This window comes from Panthera onca, chromosome A2, assembly GCF_046562875.1.
Source record: "Panthera onca isolate mPanOnc1 chromosome A2, mPanOnc1 haplotype 2, whole genome shotgun sequence".
NCBI classification, from domain to species: domain Eukaryota; kingdom Metazoa; phylum Chordata; class Mammalia; order Carnivora; family Felidae; genus Panthera; species Panthera onca.
This window is the reverse complement of record NC_138340.1, coordinates 61,682,484-61,700,462: the sequence shown is the minus strand read 5'-3', so window position 1 is coordinate 61,700,462 and position 17,979 is coordinate 61,682,484. Positions and strand designations below refer to the sequence as shown.

General features: G+C 55.9%; 1 protein-coding gene across 5 annotated transcripts in view; it reads right to left on the bottom strand.

Moving 5' to 3' along the window:
* The window catches only part of OGDH (oxoglutarate dehydrogenase), a 66,706-nt gene that overhangs the window by 36,932 nt on the left and 11,795 nt on the right, over positions 1–17,979 (bottom strand). For 2 of the 5 annotated variants that reach the window (XM_078442636.2, XM_078442638.2), the window contains exons 2-4: positions 14,010–14,258; positions 3,201–3,392; positions 1,773–1,863 (exon numbers count right to left, since the gene is read on the bottom strand). In XM_078442636.2, coding sequence (XP_078298762.1) covers positions 1,773–1,863; positions 3,201–3,392; positions 14,010–14,231 — 505 coding nt within the window. In that variant the 5' untranslated portion in view covers positions 14,232–14,258. Of the gene's footprint in view, positions 1–1,552; positions 1,656–1,772; positions 1,864–3,200; positions 3,393–14,009; positions 14,259–15,189; positions 15,295–17,979 lie in introns of those variants that run through there. The other 3 variants (XM_078442634.2, XM_078442637.2, XM_078442635.2) reach the window with 2 other exon arrangements.

Here is a 17,979-nt window from a genome sequence, read left to right as displayed (position 1 = left end):
CTGAAGATTTATTTCCAGTGTTTGCACGTAAAGCAAGAACTCAGCACAACTATTCCGTGCTGACGCTCAACTTCACACAAGCACAAATGCCCAGGGACACTATTCTAAGATGGAATATTAAGGGGAGGCCACAGCAGCCCAGAAAGAACTGGAAAGCATGATGCAAGCCCTGCCCCGACCCCCACCTCTGCCCCGGGCCAGTGCTGTGAACAGACACCGAAGAGTCCACAGGCTTCCCACCCTGCACAGACCAGCCAGGGGACCTGTAAGCATCCTGTGCCGGAGCCCGCAGGATGCAGCTGGGTCCTGGCCTGACCAGCCTCACATGGGGCAGAGCAGAGCTGCGCGCCCCCCTCCCTGCAGTGCTAATGAGAGCCCAGAACCAGCAGGAAAGGTCCACTTTAATACCAAGCACCCTGCCAGCACGGATGCCCCCAGACAGGATGCAGTGTCAGGTGGGAGATGGCAGCCCCCACCTCCCGCGTCTGGGAACACTAGCCTCCGAGGCCCTCACTGGTCTCTGGGAGAGAGGCCCCAGGCCCCCAGCTGGCCCCGGGCGGCTCGCCTGCCTTCCACACCTGGAGGGGACTCCCTGGGGAGGAGTGGAGGCGCCAGCCAGGGCTTCAGGACAGGCAAGCATTGGTAGAGTAGGGCCTGAGTGCTGCAGGGTGGAGAGGAAAGGGAGGAAGCCCTGCACCCCCAGCAGCGTTTCTCCAGTGGAGACAGCAGCGATTCGGTCTGAAACCTAGCCTACGGGGTGCCGGGACACTACGGTGCGGGAGACCGTTACTCGAGGAGGTGGGTTCCGTCCCCCCGATAGGGCAGTGTTAGGCAGGTAGGCAATTGTCAGTTTTAGTAGCATGCACGGTGTGTCTGTGGACGCCTGGCCATTTCGAGATCAGTCACGTCTCAGCACAGGTTAGTGGCACAGTGACCAAGAGCAGATTAACTGGAGGAAGCAGCTGCAGGGTGAACCCAGCGCCCTGTGCTGCGCGGTGGCAAAGGAAGGGTGGGGACGCGTGACAGCAAGTGCCCGAGCGCCACACACACGCCTCCCTGCACGCCAGGACACCTTCCAAAGTTTCCTCGGTGTGATCACCAGCATTTACGGATTGACAGCCAGCGCACAGAACGGACCCGCCCGCTACAGGCAGCCATGTCTCGTGCCCAGGAGCACAGCGCGTGCCCATGGCCCCAAGAAGAGTCCCTGGAGGGGTGGAGGCCGCACTGCACCGGGATCTGGACACCCAGCCGGCAGAGCTGGCCTCCGGCATGTCTTCTGACCTGCCTGCCCAGCGAGGCCATCTTTTCCTCTGTGCCACAAACCTTTTCTGCCCCAAATTTTACTCTCCAATTTTGAGACCCAGACAATTGAGCTCACACTGTCTGGCTGAAAAGCTGGGATAAACGTAACTCGTCCCAAACGCACTAAATATTGAGTGATCAGAACGAAGGAAACTTCAGAGTCTCTCCCTGGTGCCTGAAGACACCCTGGCTGCCACAGATGTGACACCGGGCGGCGGCGCGGCGCTGGCCGCCCCCAGACCCTCACCAAGTTTGTCTGTGGATGAGATAATGTCAGCGGGCACGGAGGAGTCCAGGTCAGCATCCAAAATTCCCAGGGGGTCCAGCTGCGCTACATGGTGCCCTCGTATCTACGAGCGGGCCAGCGAGGGAGGGGTCACACACAAGAGGACAGGAGAAAAAAAAGAGGGAAGGGGTAAAAAAAAGTAAAATTACATTAAAATTAGCGTTTACAGACGCATTCTCACCCACGTTTGAAGACACAGTTACCGGAGCACCATCAAAATTTACACAACTAATGCCGAGAGGATCAAGCTTTGCAATGTGGTGACCCCTGACCTGGAAGCAATAACACAGGCAGGCGTTAGCAGGACCCGGGCTGTGGGGGATGTTACACCTGGTCCAACCTGAACCCAAAACAACAAGATTAGTCATCATCGTGAAGCACGCTTGTGCTCACGGATGAACCTGGCGGTTCAGAGATTAGTTTTGGGGAGCCCTGCTGCCCCCTGGGTAAGTGGAGCGGGACATGCTGGGTGCTCACTCCCACGTGAAGCCACACAGTTCAGCACCTCTGCACCCTGAGAGGGGATGAGCAGGTGCTGGCCCAGAGTTGGGGGGGGCAGTGGCCACTGGGGGTCTGCCCTACACCCAGCCGGGCCCGCCGAGAGGCACAGGGCCTTCCCATCTGATCCCAACTGCCCGAGGAGCAAGAGAAGGAAGAAAATCCCTCCCAGTTTTAAGTCTTGACTGTTTCGCCCACGATTGTGTGCTAGCTCTTTGTGAAGGGGTGGCTGCTGGGGGGACATGGGACCAGGTGACATTACTAAGGCTGCAGGAGGCAGGCGACAGTCAGAAGCCACTCAATATGCCTCTTTCAACTGAACAATGCTGGAGAGCATTGCTGGCCACTGGCTCGGAGTTTCTCCGTCTGCTCGCCAGGACCCACTACCCTCCCCTGCACCACCTGCCCCAGCCGTGTCGTCTCTTGGGAGACAGAACACGGATGAGGAGACTGCAGCAAGCCCAGGTGCCAAGGACCCCCAGAGGGACACCCTGGGTGCTTAGGGACCTCGGGAGGGACACCCCGGGTGTCTAGGGGCCCCCAGAGGGACACTCCAGGCCTGACTTCTCCTATCCTTCTCGGGGCTACCCTCAGAACAGGTGCTCAGGTTTGAATTCTGGGCTCTTCCCCGTCAGGTGGAGAAATGTCAGGGGAGCCCCACTTGCCCTGACACTCCCTTCAGTGGTGCTGATCACCAACTGGAACATTCCTGGACACTGCTTCACCCTCACATGTCTGCGGGCTCAGTTTCTGTCTCTGCGGGTTCGTTTTCTTTTGTCGTATCCGGGCACTGGCGACTGAGAAGGGGCACACCCCGCCTGGTCACTGCTCCCTCCCGGTGGCTAGGACCCCGCCCCACCTCCTAGCCATGACCTTCTTTCCCTGCCCACAAGCTCTTCTTGCCAACTTATGGGAAGAAATGAGGAGCTGTTCACATCTGCAAACAGGGTCAGACTGTCCTGGCTCCTTCCATCTTGGCACATCTCAGGTGTGCTCCCCAGGCCCCCGGGCAGGGAGGGTGTGTCTCAGGGTTGGGGGGGTGCTAGTCATAGGACAGTTCACGCGGAGCGCCCGGTGTCACAGATGTGCCACCGCCCGGCCGGCGCCCTACCTGGTAGGCTCTGATGAGCGACTGCACTGCCAGGTGGTCCTCCACCAACTTGTCCACGTTGGGCTGGGCTTCCACCAGGGGCTGCACTCTGGCCACGGTGGACAGCGAGCCTGGGCTCAGGGGGAGCGGGCTCTGGTAGGCGGTGCCTGGGGGCGCTCCAGCATTGGTGTTTCGGAAAAAAATGTCCCATGACTAAAGACAAACAAAGAACTCACGTTATCCCGATCACTTAGACACAGGACTCATCTTTAGCCCAAAGGAGCTCTGTTTTTGGCAGGCAAGTCCTATCCTGGGGGGGCTGATGTGCTCCTCCGCTGGACGGCCTGATCCCAGGCCTGAAGTATGGGGCCTTGCTCCCAGCATCCCCGCAGGACACCCCTCCTCACCCCCACCCCAAGATGCGGAGGACTTGAGGCTGCCCTGCCATCAAAACCCCAAAGGCCCAACGTCGCCCAGCAATGCCACACCCCAGTGACATGCCGAGTGTCTCTGTGGCAGGCTGCCCGGGGCGGGCAGGTGAACACGGGCCTTCCCACCCCATCTGCCCCTGGTCCGGTTATCGCGAAGACCAGAGCTCCTGGCCCTGGCCTGCAGCTCTACAGCTGCCCCCACGAGACCACTTGAGGGGGAAGGGGCATCCTAAGTGCGTCTCCAAACCCCAGAGACTGGGCACGGCCTTGGGGGCCCAGGCTGGCTTTGCTCATGCTCGTGTCCCCAGGTGCAAAATGGAACCAGGGCCTGTAAGGAGCCGGGAGCTTGTACTGGGCAGCCTGCCGGGCTCCCTCACCGGACCCTAGACAAACAGTCTTGTTGGTAATTCAGAAGGGCGACTCTGGAGCTAAGGGCCCAGGGAGCGAGCTCAGAGAGGGGACCTGGTGTGTTGGCCCTGACATCCTGGTGAGCCTCCTGACTTGCTGGGCTCGGTTTATCTGTGAGAGGAAGACACAAGTACTTCTCACAGGTCTGCTGTAAAGATCAACTCACGTGGGGAAAGACGCTCACACATGACCTGCAGGCAGTTTCCTCCAGGCACACGTGAGCCACCTCATCTACTTCTTCCTCCTACATTTGCTTATCCCGTGTTTGGATGGTCCAATTTCTGATCTGCATAGATACCACGAACTAGAATAATTTATCATCTCATGCAAAGGTATGAGGCTTAAAGTAAATATTTTAGAGGTCAGGGAGATGAAAACTCAGTAAAATTCCTGTAGAGAAAAGAACACTATTGAAAAGTGGCAAATTCAGAAACACGAGAACACTGTCTTTCCTGTCGGCCACACATACTCCAGTTTCCAAGATTCTTCTGTCAGTAAGCTCTGATTTAGACTCGTGGAAAGTCTGGACAGGAGGAATGTCGCTGGACTTTTGTGCTTGTCCGCCCAGGAAGAGCTACCAGGACCATTTCTGGAGTGGCTTGGCCGGGGCTCGGTGGGCAGCGAGTGGGTCTGTTGGGGCGCGGGCTGACACTGGTCCTCGCCGTCTTCTGGCTTTCTCAGAAGGGCTCTTCAGTGCTGTTCAGGGCACAGACCTACTGAGTCCATGGCCCCTCAGTGGCCGCTCACAAGCTCATCACCGGTGTTACCGGCTCACTGTGCTGGCCCAGAGCACCGCCTCCTGCAGGACAGTCTGGCTTCTCCCTACAGCCACTTTTGAGGGAGCTTTGCAGAATGTTTAAACCATGCTACAATAAGAACATATTCCTTTTGTATTCAGAAAAATTGGTTTTTAGGGGCACCTGGGTGGCTCAGTAGGTTAAGTGTCTGACTCTTGACTTCGGCTCAGGTAATGATCTCAGGGTTCGTGGGTTCAAGCCCCGCATCGGGCTCTGTGCTGACAGTGTGGAGCCTGCTTGGGGTTTTCTCACTCTCTCTCTCAAAAGAAACACACTTAAAATAAAAAAATTAATTAAAAAAAAATCAAACCAGAAACGAGATGACTGTCCAACACGGAGTTGTATACTTTATGTGATTTAGAACTCAGTAACAATTCTAAAATGCTTTAACTGTTTTTACCTTTCTGGTTAAGCTGGAGTGTGCCAGCTGACGGTGGGAGGGAAGTGTGGCTCTCTGGGGGCACCTGCCTTAATACCGACACAAAAGCACCTTGTGGCATGAAACCTGAGGCCGGATGCCCTGTGCAATCCAGGACTCAGAGGCCCAGGGCCACCCCCCTCCCCTTTCCAACATCGTCCCGCTACTATGCTGGCCCTTCTGACACGTGTCCACCAGAGAAGGCAGCTGCCTTAGTCTCTGGAGGGAAAGAGAGGCCACCTCAGTGTGGACTCCTCGGGGAGGATGAGGCTGCCCTCCCCACCCTCTCATCCCCACTGCTTGGCATCCACTTGATTCCTTACAAGGACACCCCCCCCCCCAACTTCTGACCTCGTGGAGCTTTGCCACCAGGTCTCAGGGAGCCCCTGCATTTGGGGAGTGGCTGTGGCCCAGGGCTCTCCCTGACCTGAAAGAAGCCCCCTGCCTGAGACGGCAGCAGCAGCCAGGCAAGAACCACCGGCACGCGGCCCTGAGCAGCGGGGACCCAGGTTGGCGGGCAACCCCAAGTACACGGCCCTGCTCACCCGTCCCCCTCCTCCCCCCCGCCAAGCAGATGACGAAATGAAAGGCCTCTCCAGCAGACACCGAGGGCGCAGCTGGGAGACAAAGGCTGTGGGGGCCCGTCCAGCCTGGGCCCTGAGAAAGGGGGCGATCACCATCATTGGGCCTCTTCTCTCTGACCTTCTTTTGTGCTCAGAATACAACTCTAGGTGACTTTCAACTGGCCGAGGACAAACGTACGGCCACGAACCCTGCTCGCACTGGAGGCGGTCAGAAGAAACTGGTTGGTGGCAGTCCTACAGAAAGCAGGGAGCCAGCACCCGCTCCCCTGGTGCTCACCCCCAACACCCGGCCAGGCTGGGCACCTGCCCTCACGTGACCCGCCCAAGGACAGCAGCCCGGGAGGCCGTGCACACCTGCAAACCCGCTGCCGCGCTGCCACTCATGTTGGTCAGACCTCAGAAAAGTCTGCCTGAAAGTGGAGGGCGTGTCTTGTCCCTCTAGTGCTTTCTGTTCCCTGAGGAGCCTCTTTCTCTCTCTCTCTCTCACCTCCGCCCGCCCGTTCCAGACTGGGGCCCTTTGCCACCACCTGGAGAGAGAGCTTCCTATCTGACAACCACAGCCCTCACATGCACACACCTGGATGGCAGGTTTTACAGACCTGTGCGCGGACAGGTGACCACGAGGCTGCAGCACTGGTCAGGGGCGCCCCTCCCCTCCTTGAGGAGGAAGCTTCCAGAAAAGGATGCCTGTGCCTGCCCACAGGCTCCTTGAGTCTGAAGGTATGAGGCTGATGTGCCATCAAGGCAGGTGGCCCCAAGCTCTTGTCAAGAAAAACCCTGTCCATGTTGGCCATCTCAGTGAAGTTCTCTTTTTCTCTGAGCCAGACTCATCCCTAATGATCGCGTGCTCTTGTGTGGATGCCCCAGTCCACGGCGCAGGGACTTGTGCCTCTAGCAGTCACTCGGGTGACCCAGCAAGGAGTGAGGAGAAAGCACAGGTCTCTGAACACCTCGAGAAACAAGCTGAGCCGAACTGGCTTCTGTCTGGGGTCTGGAGAGTGGCCTCCGGTGGCCAGTAATGGATACCCAGTCCTCTGCCCACCGCTGGAGGAAGTGGTGGCCTGAGGGGGATACGAAAAGGCGCCAGCTTCTCCTCCTGCCAGGACCAGAGGGTTCCCATGACCTTCTCCCTGCACGTGAACTCTTCCCAAAGGCACACGGGACGCACACACAAGGTGAGCACTTTACTCCAAAGTCTGGTCCCGTGGTCACACCAAGGCAGCCTCATGCAGTGTCCCGGAAGCCTGGGGCCAGGGGGATGACTGTGGGAAGCCCTCCCTTCTCTCGGGAGCAGCAGGCACAGGTGCGGAGGTGAGAAGAGACGGTGCTTGGGGGACGGCTGGTATGAGGAGCCCAAGGAGAGGACCCGAGGGACGTGCCGGAGACAAGACCAGAGAAAGGGCTGGAGCCAGCAGGGGCTGTGTGGGAAGGGAGCATAGCCATCAGTGGAGCTGTGGGGCTGAGACCACCACCAAAACACAGTACATTCTGAATGTAAACGAGTGGAATATTCTGGTCAAAATGAACCCACGATTCTTAAATTTTAGGTAATTGAAGCTCTGTCCCAAAAGCCATGGCACCCGCATTCCCCCAATTTCCCATAGACCTGCCAGGCACTCCCTGCAGTCCCAACGTTCTGAGAGCCAAGCAGAGGAACGTGCAAGGCTGCAAACAGGTCCCTGTTCCTCTGCAATGTCCCCAGGCTTTGCACACAGTAGGTGCTCAACTGAGATAAATCAGGTTCAGACTCCTTCACAGGCTGAGTCCGGCAAGTGTGCTGTTAGCTGTGGTGCCAGGTGGGGGGTCAGGTGAGGTGCCAAGTGGGGGGGTTGGATGGGGGGTCAGGCGTGGTGCCAGGTGAGTGCCAGGTGGGGGTCAGGTGGGGTGTCAGGTGGGAGGTTAGATGGGGGTCAGGTGAGGTGCCAGGTGGGGGGTCAGCTGTAGACACCTGCAGCCTCCAGAGTCCAGAGGCCCCACCTCAGCTCAGAGAAGGTGCTGGCACTGGTCAGCATAGGACTGCTCACCAGCAACATGGGTGTGAGCAGGTCAGTGAGGCAAGTGGACTCTGCCCTAAATTATTCAGTCAGCAGATCACAAGCGCCTCTGGGCCTAGTTCCCGGCTGTGGAGTTCATGCCAGAGGCCATTCAAGGAGCTTTGGTCTCGGAAGGGTGGCACACGTGCTACCTGGCACCCTTCTGCTGTTGGGAAGGAAGGCCCCCATAGCGTGTGACCGAAGGGCCCTGTGGCGACAAGCCTGTCTCAGGGAAGCGGCTTGAGCAGTGTGGGTGCCCGACGCCTCGCCTGCAAGTGTGAGGAGCATGTCTGGCACTTGCACACCTGCTCATGCTTTGAAAAGCAGCAGGATACTTGGATTTGTTGCAGAAGCTGTTGATCAACACTGACCACGGGCGCGACTGATGCTGATTCTGGCCACCAAATCGTACGCCTCTGGGTTCTAGGGTGACCAGACCGTTTCCCCTTTTCCAAAGTCCCCTTCAGACGCTGCTCCACTGGGGGGCGCCATGCACCTGCATGCCACACCCTGGTCTGGCACATGTTGTCACCTGACGCCACCACCACCCTCTGCTGGCATCCTGCCAAGGACCCTGCTGTAAAGCCAGCTTGGGGAGTGTGGGTGAGGCAGCCTCTGGCCACCTCGGAACGGACCGAACCCTAGGCTCAAAGGCCACCACGAGGCTGATGATCTAGTGACCCACAGTCATTGGGGTTGGACCCAGCATGTTCACAGACAACCGCGTTACTAAGTTCCAATGTTAACAATGTTTAGCTGCTACAAACATGAAACTTGGGGCATTAAGTGACCAGTGGCCATCCTGAAACAAGGGTTTGGCTGCTTCAGGCTAATCCCTACAGACATGCAGCAGCAGCTCCCCAAGCTAAGGGTGGCACTGGGGCCAGCAGGTGCTGCTCCCAGGCTCCTGTCCTCCCCAGCCCCCTGCACACGGGCTCTGTGGGCTCAGGAAGTGTGCTGGTGGCCCTGTGTTATTTCCTAAGCATCCAGGGGACTGTGCACAGCAGCCCAGCCATGGCGTGGGTGTACATGCAAAGGCTGCCCTGGACGGTTCCCACACCCACCTTGAAGTGCTCTATCTGTGCCAGACACTGGGTCCCGGCCTTCCTCGAATACACTGTGTATGCCTGCCCTCCGGTGGGGCTCTGACCCCTCCATCCAGGGACACTGTGTCTGGAAGGCAAGGACTGACCACGCACTGGGGTCGGGAACTGCCTTGCCACCGTGGAACATTTCATACTAGAAGCCGCTAAAACTGGGGGTTCTGCTTGGGACTTCCTCGGTTACAGAGACTGAAAGAATTTATGTGCAGTCAGAGCACAGCACAGGGGAGGGAACATCTCTGGGCAGGCTCTGCCACCATCTCTCCAGAGGGCGCATGAGCAAAATGCCAGCAACCACCCAAGACCAGCCAAGGACAGTGCCCTCTGCTCTGCCCGTGGACTCCGCGGACGGTGACAGGCCTTTGCCTGAGGGACTGAAGGCGGCAGTCCCTCCAGACAGTGACGGTGGGTCCTCCCAGGCCTGCAGCACGTCCCCTTGTGGGCTCTGAGTCCCGGGCTCACTTCCAACCCCTGAGAGCCCGAGGATCTTCAGACTCCTCGGGGCTTCGCTCATCACAGCCCACCCAGGAGAGGCGGCACCTGGCCTGGGCGTACAGGGCCCTGCAGGGTCCCAACAGCCGTCCCCGCCCCCCCCCCCCCCCCCCCCCCCCCCGCTGTCCTCAGGCTGATGTACGCATAAGGGAAGGCACTACTCCTGCTTCTCACTCTTCGCACGTGCTCACTTTGGAACCATGCAGGTGGAAAGCCCCTTGAATACCAAGGTCAGGAAAAGCACTCCACCTGTTTGGTTAACTTAATACACAAAGCCACTACGGCTGAGGCTCGCAGCCTCCCTCACCAAAATCCCACAAAGCGCTCCAAGGACCTTCAACATAGGTGTCCCCCCGCCCCCAGGGGCCAGCCCACGGTTCTCCAAGCACAGCCCGGGATGGTTCAAAACCACAGAGCGAGCAGGCACATGTCACCATGAATTGGGGGCTGTGTTTTTCCCTGCTGGTCTGGTTCACTCACAGAAAACGACAGGACTGTGTTTTATGAGCGTGGAAGAGGCAGAGCTATCCAGGCCAGAAGGGGGGCACGACTGAGCCCCGAGAGGTGGGACCGAGTCTGGAGACTCCGCCTCGGGTGCGGTGACCACGCTGGACCAGAGCTGTCATTACACTTGGAGCCGACCCAGGAATGGCATAAGAAACGGATGTGGTTATGAAAAGAGGAAGACGGCATTTAGGAAGTGGGCCGAGGCCACCAGAAGGCCTGGTGGGGGAAGCAATCTCCGAGGCTGTGGGGGGCCCAGCGAGCACAGGCCTGGTGGGTCTCCCGCCAGCACCAGGGCTGACGTTGTTCTGTGTGTGGGTGGGCACGTGCCTCCGTGCACAAATGGGGCCTGGCAAGGGCTCAGGGGCTCCCAATGCCTGCCTGTCTGACACATGAATGGGGCAATCTGCCTTTGGTTCTATGCGTTTCTGAGACATAAACGAAAGATGCTGCCATCTGACTTGTCCCCAGAATGGCTGAGACCCCATGAGGGAGGCTTAGTAGGCTGACATCACAAGCCCCAGCTGGGGGTTCCTAGGGCTTCAGGTGGTGAGCTGTGCCTGGAAAGGTGTGGAGGACTGGAGGGGACAGTGGGGGAGGCCGCAGCAGGGGGCACAGGGGGGCTGGGGGCCCCTGCAGCCCGTACAGGCGCCGTCGGGGCCAGCCACTGACCTGGGCACCAGCAGCATGAGGGGCTTGCGACTCCAAATTGCTCAATTACTTTACCAATTTCCACAATTAGACATTTCAAAATAGAAGTGGTCTTTAAAAACGGGTATGACAACCAACCGTAAGTTACGAAGGCAGCTGGCTGAGGCTGAGGATTAGGTGTTAGAGAATTATCTTGTTAACTTTGTTAGGTGTGGTTAGGAAGACATCCCTGTGTTGGTTAGAGCCATGTGGAAATGACTCAGGTCTGGATCTGCCTTCAGACTCTCCCAGCCACCCCCGCCCCCGCCCCTGCCCCCAAGAAACCAACCAGCACAAATGAGTGGGGAAGGAAGAGGTTTAAGGCCTAGCAAACTGTAGAGTGCCGTTGAAGGTGGATGTGGGTCTCCTCACAGAGGCTCACTTCATACTCTTCTCTCTACAGGAAATGTTACAGAAGTAATCAGAAAGCTAAGTACAGTAGGGCAGGGAGGGGAGATGCTAAGCTTGTGCTGTTCCTGCTGAATACGAACAAGTTCTGTGCCAACGGAGGAGGGGACAGAAGCAGCCCTCAGGACAAGGAGGCCGCACCCCACAACAACGCACAAGTGGGGGATCAGAGGCACTCAGTTTAAACCTGAAAATCTAATTGTCATTTCTTCCTGAACCATGGGTTCTAAAACACGAGAACAAATGAGGCATTCTTAACGTAGTCAATTATTTCTGAGGACTTCTGTAGTCGCTGATGCCTCTAAAATCTGGTGAAAGTTCCAGATTGTGTCTCTGAAACAGCACGCACACAGGTATGGGGCCTCCAAGGAAACCTGGAGAAGTGATCAATTCCACAGGGTAGGGATGGTGGACGAGGACACACCCACTGACGTGCGCCCCCTGAAGAACCCTGGCAACAGAAACTAGCATGTAAAATCGGACCCGGGGATGACAGCCTGTGCGTACTCTCTCATTAAACTGAAAAGTCCCTTTCTGGCATCCTCCATGTCTCTGTGGCATCTCCATGTGGTGATCACTCTGGCCTGCAGAGTCCAAGGGCCATGCCCCTCCTGAGTTCCCCCCAAAACCCCGGCCCCACGGCACCTGTGCCTGTCAGTGGACCTGTCGGTGTGCTGTCCTCCCCAGGATGGACGGGCACCATGGCCACCCCTTCCCGGCCTGAGAACCTCTGAGGGGCTTCCTTGAAACCATGTGGTAAAAACACTTTCCAAGAACAGGTGGGGTGCAGAGGACTTTGAGGGCAGTGGAAACACTGGGATACCATGGGAAACCATGACAGAGATACATGTCACTTGGCACCTGTCCCAACCCTCAGAACACATACCACCACGAGGGGCCTTTGGGCAAAGAAGACGTGTCAGCGTGGGTTCCCCAGCCTGATAAATGTCGTAACCCCAGCATGTGTGCCGATGGTAGGGGAGACCGGGCATGGGGGCCGGGGGTACATGGGGAATCCCTATACCTGACCCTCAATTTTTCTGCTGAACCAAAAGCTGGTCTAAAGAGTAAGTCCCAGGGGTCCACAGGGCCTCAGCTGGCCTAAGACCAGTCCTGTTACTGGTGATGATGAGTGGGAATGAAATCAGGGGGCTCCCCTACAGCCCAGACTGCACGCACTACTTCTTGGATTCTCAAAAAAGTCCTTAAAAAAAACCCCCAAACCAGTAATAATCAAAGACGCCTGGGTGGCTCAGTCGGTTGAGCGTCCGACTTCGGCTCAGGTCATGATCTTGTGGTTCGTGAGTTCAAGCCCCGTGTCAGGCTCTGTGCTGACAGCTCAGAGCCTGGAGCCTGCTTCGGATTCTGTTTCTCTTTCTCTGTGCCCCTCCCCTGCTCATGCTATCAAAAATAAAGATTAAAAAGGATTTTGGAAAAAAACCCAGTAATAATCATAATGATATTAACTCAAACTACTGACAACAATAGCAAACCTAATAGAAAAAAAATTTTTTTCAAGGAAAACTGGCCCCATTTAGGTGTCATGGTTTACAATCAGATCCCCATAAAAACTTTCTCAAGAAGCTTCCGGCAGGAGCCGTGGTGCCATGTCAGCCCCACTTGTCTGTGCTCTGTGCCGGAGCCACGGTGCGCTTCCCAACTGCAATGCAGTCCGAGGCCAGGCACTGGTGTGGATGCTCCTGAGCCTGGGCCCGTCAGCACACATACAAGACGTGGCTAGTTCCACGAAGAGGTTGTGTTTGGGGAAAGGAAGGCAGAGGGACAGGCTGGGGCACCAGACGACTGTCCGACCTGACCCCTCCAGAGCGCACCGCGCACACCTGTCTGCAGAGTGCCTGCCAGCCGGCCAGGCACGGCCATTCCTACAGCGCACTTGTGGGCAGTCTTTGTCTGCAGGCCAGGGAACACCTACTCTTAAGGAAACCAGGCTTCACCTTGTTCAGGGAGCCAGTGGCCTCCAGGTTGGTAGGGAATGACTGGCTGGGTGCCCTGAGCAGTGAGGTCAGACCAGGAGGGCATTCGCAACGAAACAGGGCCAGCGGCTGTGGCAGTCACATGAACGTATCCAACCTTACACACCACTAACATTTCAGGGTAAAGCGGATTCTCGGGGGCCTGATGGAAGCAGGCTGCCTTCTGATAATGAGACCCTAAGATTCACAAGTGAGGAAGGGGCGAGGCCGGCAGCGCATGGCAGCCAGGCTCCGTCGGGCGCTTCCTCTGCACAGGCCCTGAGCACCTCACACGCACTGTCTCCGCCAAACCTCCCCCGGCCTGCGTCGGGGCACGACGGCAACCTGGGGACCCACCACCCTCTGGTTCCTACCGTGGGACCGCCGCCCAATGTGAACACAAGAAATGGTGTCAGAACCAGTCAAGTTTAGAGGCCAGGCCTGCCCTGTGGGCGGACTCATGCACACGGGTGACCGGGAGGACGTGCCTCACAGGCAACAGAAGTACATCAGAAAGAGGCCTGCAGGGAATTCACTTCCAGATACAGGAGGAAAAACACGGCACGCTAACTGGAAATGCCATTTGCGCAGAAACCAATGTGATGATTCTGAGGTGCTCCTGGCATGACGGGACTGGGGAGCATCCAACGGGGTCGCCGCTCTGGCCGCGGCCTGTCTCCACTGTCTGTGTCCTGCAGCGTCGTCGGGGAGATGCTGGAGGTGGAGCACGTCCTTCTCACACCCTCGCAGGGCAGATGGGCCTTCTGTTCCCAGGAGCAAGTCTCAAGTGCGTGGCTTGTCAAGGGGAGGGAAGCGCTCCTCCGGTGGTGTGGCGGTCGTGGTCAGGCCGATGTGGAGGACTCCGGTCGGTGGGGCTCCCAGCCGCCTGCCTTCCCAAGGGCTCCTCAGCACACTGGCACTTACCTGGATGCCCAGCCAATGGCAGGCCGAGACACCAAACACAGGAAGATGTCTGCTCGGAGCCTTACCTTGTGTACGCTTTTGGGGTTTTCCAGCCACGCATAGTACATTTCCTCCACATAGTTGGAGCTAGTCCCGCTGAGGAAGGGCTCAGCAGCAACGGGGGCGGTATAGCCCCGAACCTGCCCGAACGTCCTAGCTGCGGCCGGTCTGTTTTGTGAAAACGTCCTCACAGTCTGGGAGGCCGTCAAAGGCCTCAACTTAGCAGCACAAGTCCTTAAGTGAAACATTCTCGTCCCGAAGCCTCTCGCGAGCGTCTGCACAAGAAAGGGAAGAGAAGTCAGAAAGTGTTTTAGCGAACAAGGCCACCAGGAAAGACTGGCGGACACACCAGGGACCCTGCGCCCCGCCCCAGTGCCCAGGCCCGCGCTTGACATGACACCGAGGGGGAGACGCAGCTTCGGTCTCATAGGAGGGAAGCGAAGCAACGATCGACATGTGATACTTGTCAAGTCTGTGCATCGTGTGACACAATCACAGAAAAGGCAACAAGGATTATTCAATGGGATTAGATCAGGATTAATTACAAAGCGAGAAAGACATTTTCTTTTTTTGTTAAAAAATTTTTTTAGTGTTTATTTTTGAGAGAGAGAGAGACAGACAGACAGACAGACAGAGTGTGAGTGGGGTAGGGTAGAGAGAGAGGGAGACACAGAATCTGGAGCAGGCTCTGGGCTCTGAGCTGTCAGCACAGAGCCTGACATGGGGCTCGAACTCATAGACTGTGAGATCATGACCTGAGCCAAAGTCGGACGCTCAACTGACTGAGCCACCCAGGTGCCCTGAGAAAAACATTTTCTAATCTATCCTGGAACTACTGAGCACCTGCTGGACCCAGAGTGCTCTGGAAAGTACAGAGAAACTAGAAAAACACTGTGTTCACCCTCAAATAATTTATCTTGAGGCAGAAGAGAAAACAATCATAAAAGAATCAGTAGAAGGAAAGACAGAGGTGGAAAAGTGTGGAAGGGGCCCAGAGGAAGAGCAAGAATTGTCTGATGAAAGACAGGGAGGGTGGGGTGAGCCGGGCAGGACCGCACGGAGGATCCTGACACCCCACACACAGCAAGGCCATGTTTCACAAGCACTGGGTGGGGGGGAGGCAAGGGGGTTCTGCCAGGGGAGTGAGTGGCTCTAACAAAGGTTCAAAAGGAAAGTACGCACAGCCATGGTTAAAGAGATGTCTACCTGCCCTGTGCCGCTAGACGGTCAGCAATGAGACACGACAGGACTCCACGAACCCCACAAACCCCCTAGAAGCCAGGTGCCAGCTCCTCTACTTATGGACTGCCTTTCTGAGTTTCAGTTTCTTTCTTGAAAGAAAGTCCCCAAGGTCACAGGGCCATCAACAGCAGAGCCAGGATGCAAACCCTGTCTTCCTGTTCTGCCTGGCCCTTCAGTGGCTGGAGAGGAAGGGAGAGGCCGGGGTGGGAGGGCAGGGAATCCGGGAGGGAGGGGGGAGAAGGGGCCACTTACTTGCTTCTGATCTGAGTGGACCTTGTGCTTGGCGGTCATAGTGCTTGACGGTCATAATTTTACTAAGCTTAACGTGTATACCTGTCCAACACAGCCACACTACAAAAGAAGCAGCTGTATCCACCAGACCATGCGAGAGCCAGACTGTTCCCAGGGTACCCTGAACCACTTGCAGCCATGTCTAAGAACCCTGCGTGTCTGAGGGCAGGGGCCCTATGCTGTCCTCCTCCCAAGAATCCTAGCTGCCCAGGGGCACCTCTATTCAGACCCCGGAGACCCCAGGAGGGCGGGAGGCAAGGCTCACCACAGCCCCCTGTCCAGGGCTGCCCTGTGTGCTGCTTGCCTAACACATCACTCACGCCAGAGCCTCAAAGTAGGTGCCCTGGCTGGAGTCATGCACCACCCCCCACCTACCGGAGGGAGATCCAAGCTCTGAAATGTGCTGAGAATTCCCCAGAAATACATGTTGAGTAAACTACCCTCTGTACTGTTTACAAGAACTCTTCCTCTTGGCCCCAACACGATCAGAGTACACATAAGGCCTGTGATGGAGAGGGCACCCAGCCGGCTTTGTGGCTTGGAAGAGACAGGTCAGCAAAAGGAAAAAGCAGGGGGGGTGCCTGGCTGGCTAAACCAGTGGAGCATGTGACTCTTGATCTCGAGGTTGAGAGTTTAAGCCCCACGTTGAGTGTAGGTATTAATTAATTCAAAAAAAAAAAAAAAAAAAAAAGGAAAAAGCAGAACATGTGCTCTGAAAACCAACAACAAATGAAAACTTGCCCACTGAAAATTAAAGATGGACGGGGGTGCGTGGGTGGCTCAGTCGGTTAAGCATCCGACTCTTGATCTCAGCTCAGGTCATGATCTCACAGTTTGTGGGATCGAGCCCTCTGTTGGGCTCTGTGCTGATAGACAGCGTGGAGCCTGCTTGGGATTCTCTCTCTCTCTGCCCCTCCCCCGCTCATGTGCGCGCTCTCTCTCTCTCTCTCTCTCTCTCTGTAAAATAATTAAAAAAAATTTTTTTAAAGATAGACAGGCCATGTATTTTGAACATGGCCCCAGAATGCAATCGTAGCCTGTGTTTTGTTTTCACTCAAGTCGCACGTTCCACATTCAGCCGGCAGGTCTCCCGGCCCCTTGCCCCTCGCTCATTCACAAACATGTCAAGGCAGACCAGTACCTTCACACACAGTGATGGCAGAAAGCATGCCTGCTGCTCTGGACATCAGTCTTCTTTCTCTTATTTACGTCCAGAGGAAAGTGCTCATGTCTCCCCTCTGGTGTTGCTGCCCTCTGGACCTCCAGAACCACGCAACCGTCTCTGAGTCGGGCTCTCCTCCAGGAACACAGCAGTCTCACTTGCATTCACTGTCATCATTCAGCTGCCGTGGTGCCCAATTATACAAGGACCACACTGACAATCACAAAACCACTCGTTTCTTCTGTTCCACCTCAAGTTGTCCTTCCAATCCCACGTGCAAATGAACCGTGTTCTCTAGCTGTCTGCAGTCACAGAGTCTGCTGCCCAGTGCAGTGACTGGGGCAGATTGCAAGCATCAAACTTCCCTCGAGATGACTCATCACAAAGACTGTCTGTCAGCATATTGCTCGGGACCCCTTACCTCCACCCCAGGGTAACCAGGAGCAGCTGTTCTCTGTCCACAATCTGATGGATCCAGAGCAGACCCTGGGGTTACATTCAGACTTTGGAAGAATCAGTTTCCGTCCTTCCAATTCCAAAGTCAACTGTAAGAATAGCGTGTTCTTTGCTAGAGACATTCAATTGTTCAAACACTTTCATGAAACCTTTGGGCTGTCCCAGAAGTCCAAGTGTTCTGACTTTCATTTGGATGAGTATTTCTATTTCACAAAGGTGCCAAAAAATTCTATGGGGAAAAAGTAGTCTTTTCAACCGATGGTGCTGGGACAAGTGGGGTTCCACAAATAAAAGAACAAAATTGGGCCCTATCTCACACCATATCCAAAATTAACTCAAAATGGACAAAGACCCAAACAGAAGAACTAAAAAACTGTAAGACCCTTGGAAGTTTCATAATTTCCAAGTTAAAATGGAGTAAATCTTTGTGGCCTTGAGTCAAGTAATGGATTATTAGTTAGGATACCAAAAGTACAAACAAATGAAAAAACAGATAAATTGGACTTCATCAAAATAAAAGCCACGGTTTGTTGTCACAGGACACCAACAAGAGAGAGGAAACACAAACAGAATAGGAAAACATATGTACAAATCATATGATTACGTACAGAATACGTGAAAAAAAACCCTCTTTTTAAAAATGTTTATTTTTGAGAGAGAGAGAGGGACAGAATGTGAGTGCAGGAGGGGCAGAGAGAGAGAGGGAGACACAGAATCTGAAGCGGGCTCCAGGCTCTGAGCTGTCAGCACAGAGTCTGATACGAGGCTCAAACCCACAGACCATGAGATCATGACTTGAGCAAGTCAGATGCTTAACCTCCTGAGCTGCCCAGGCGCCCCCCAAA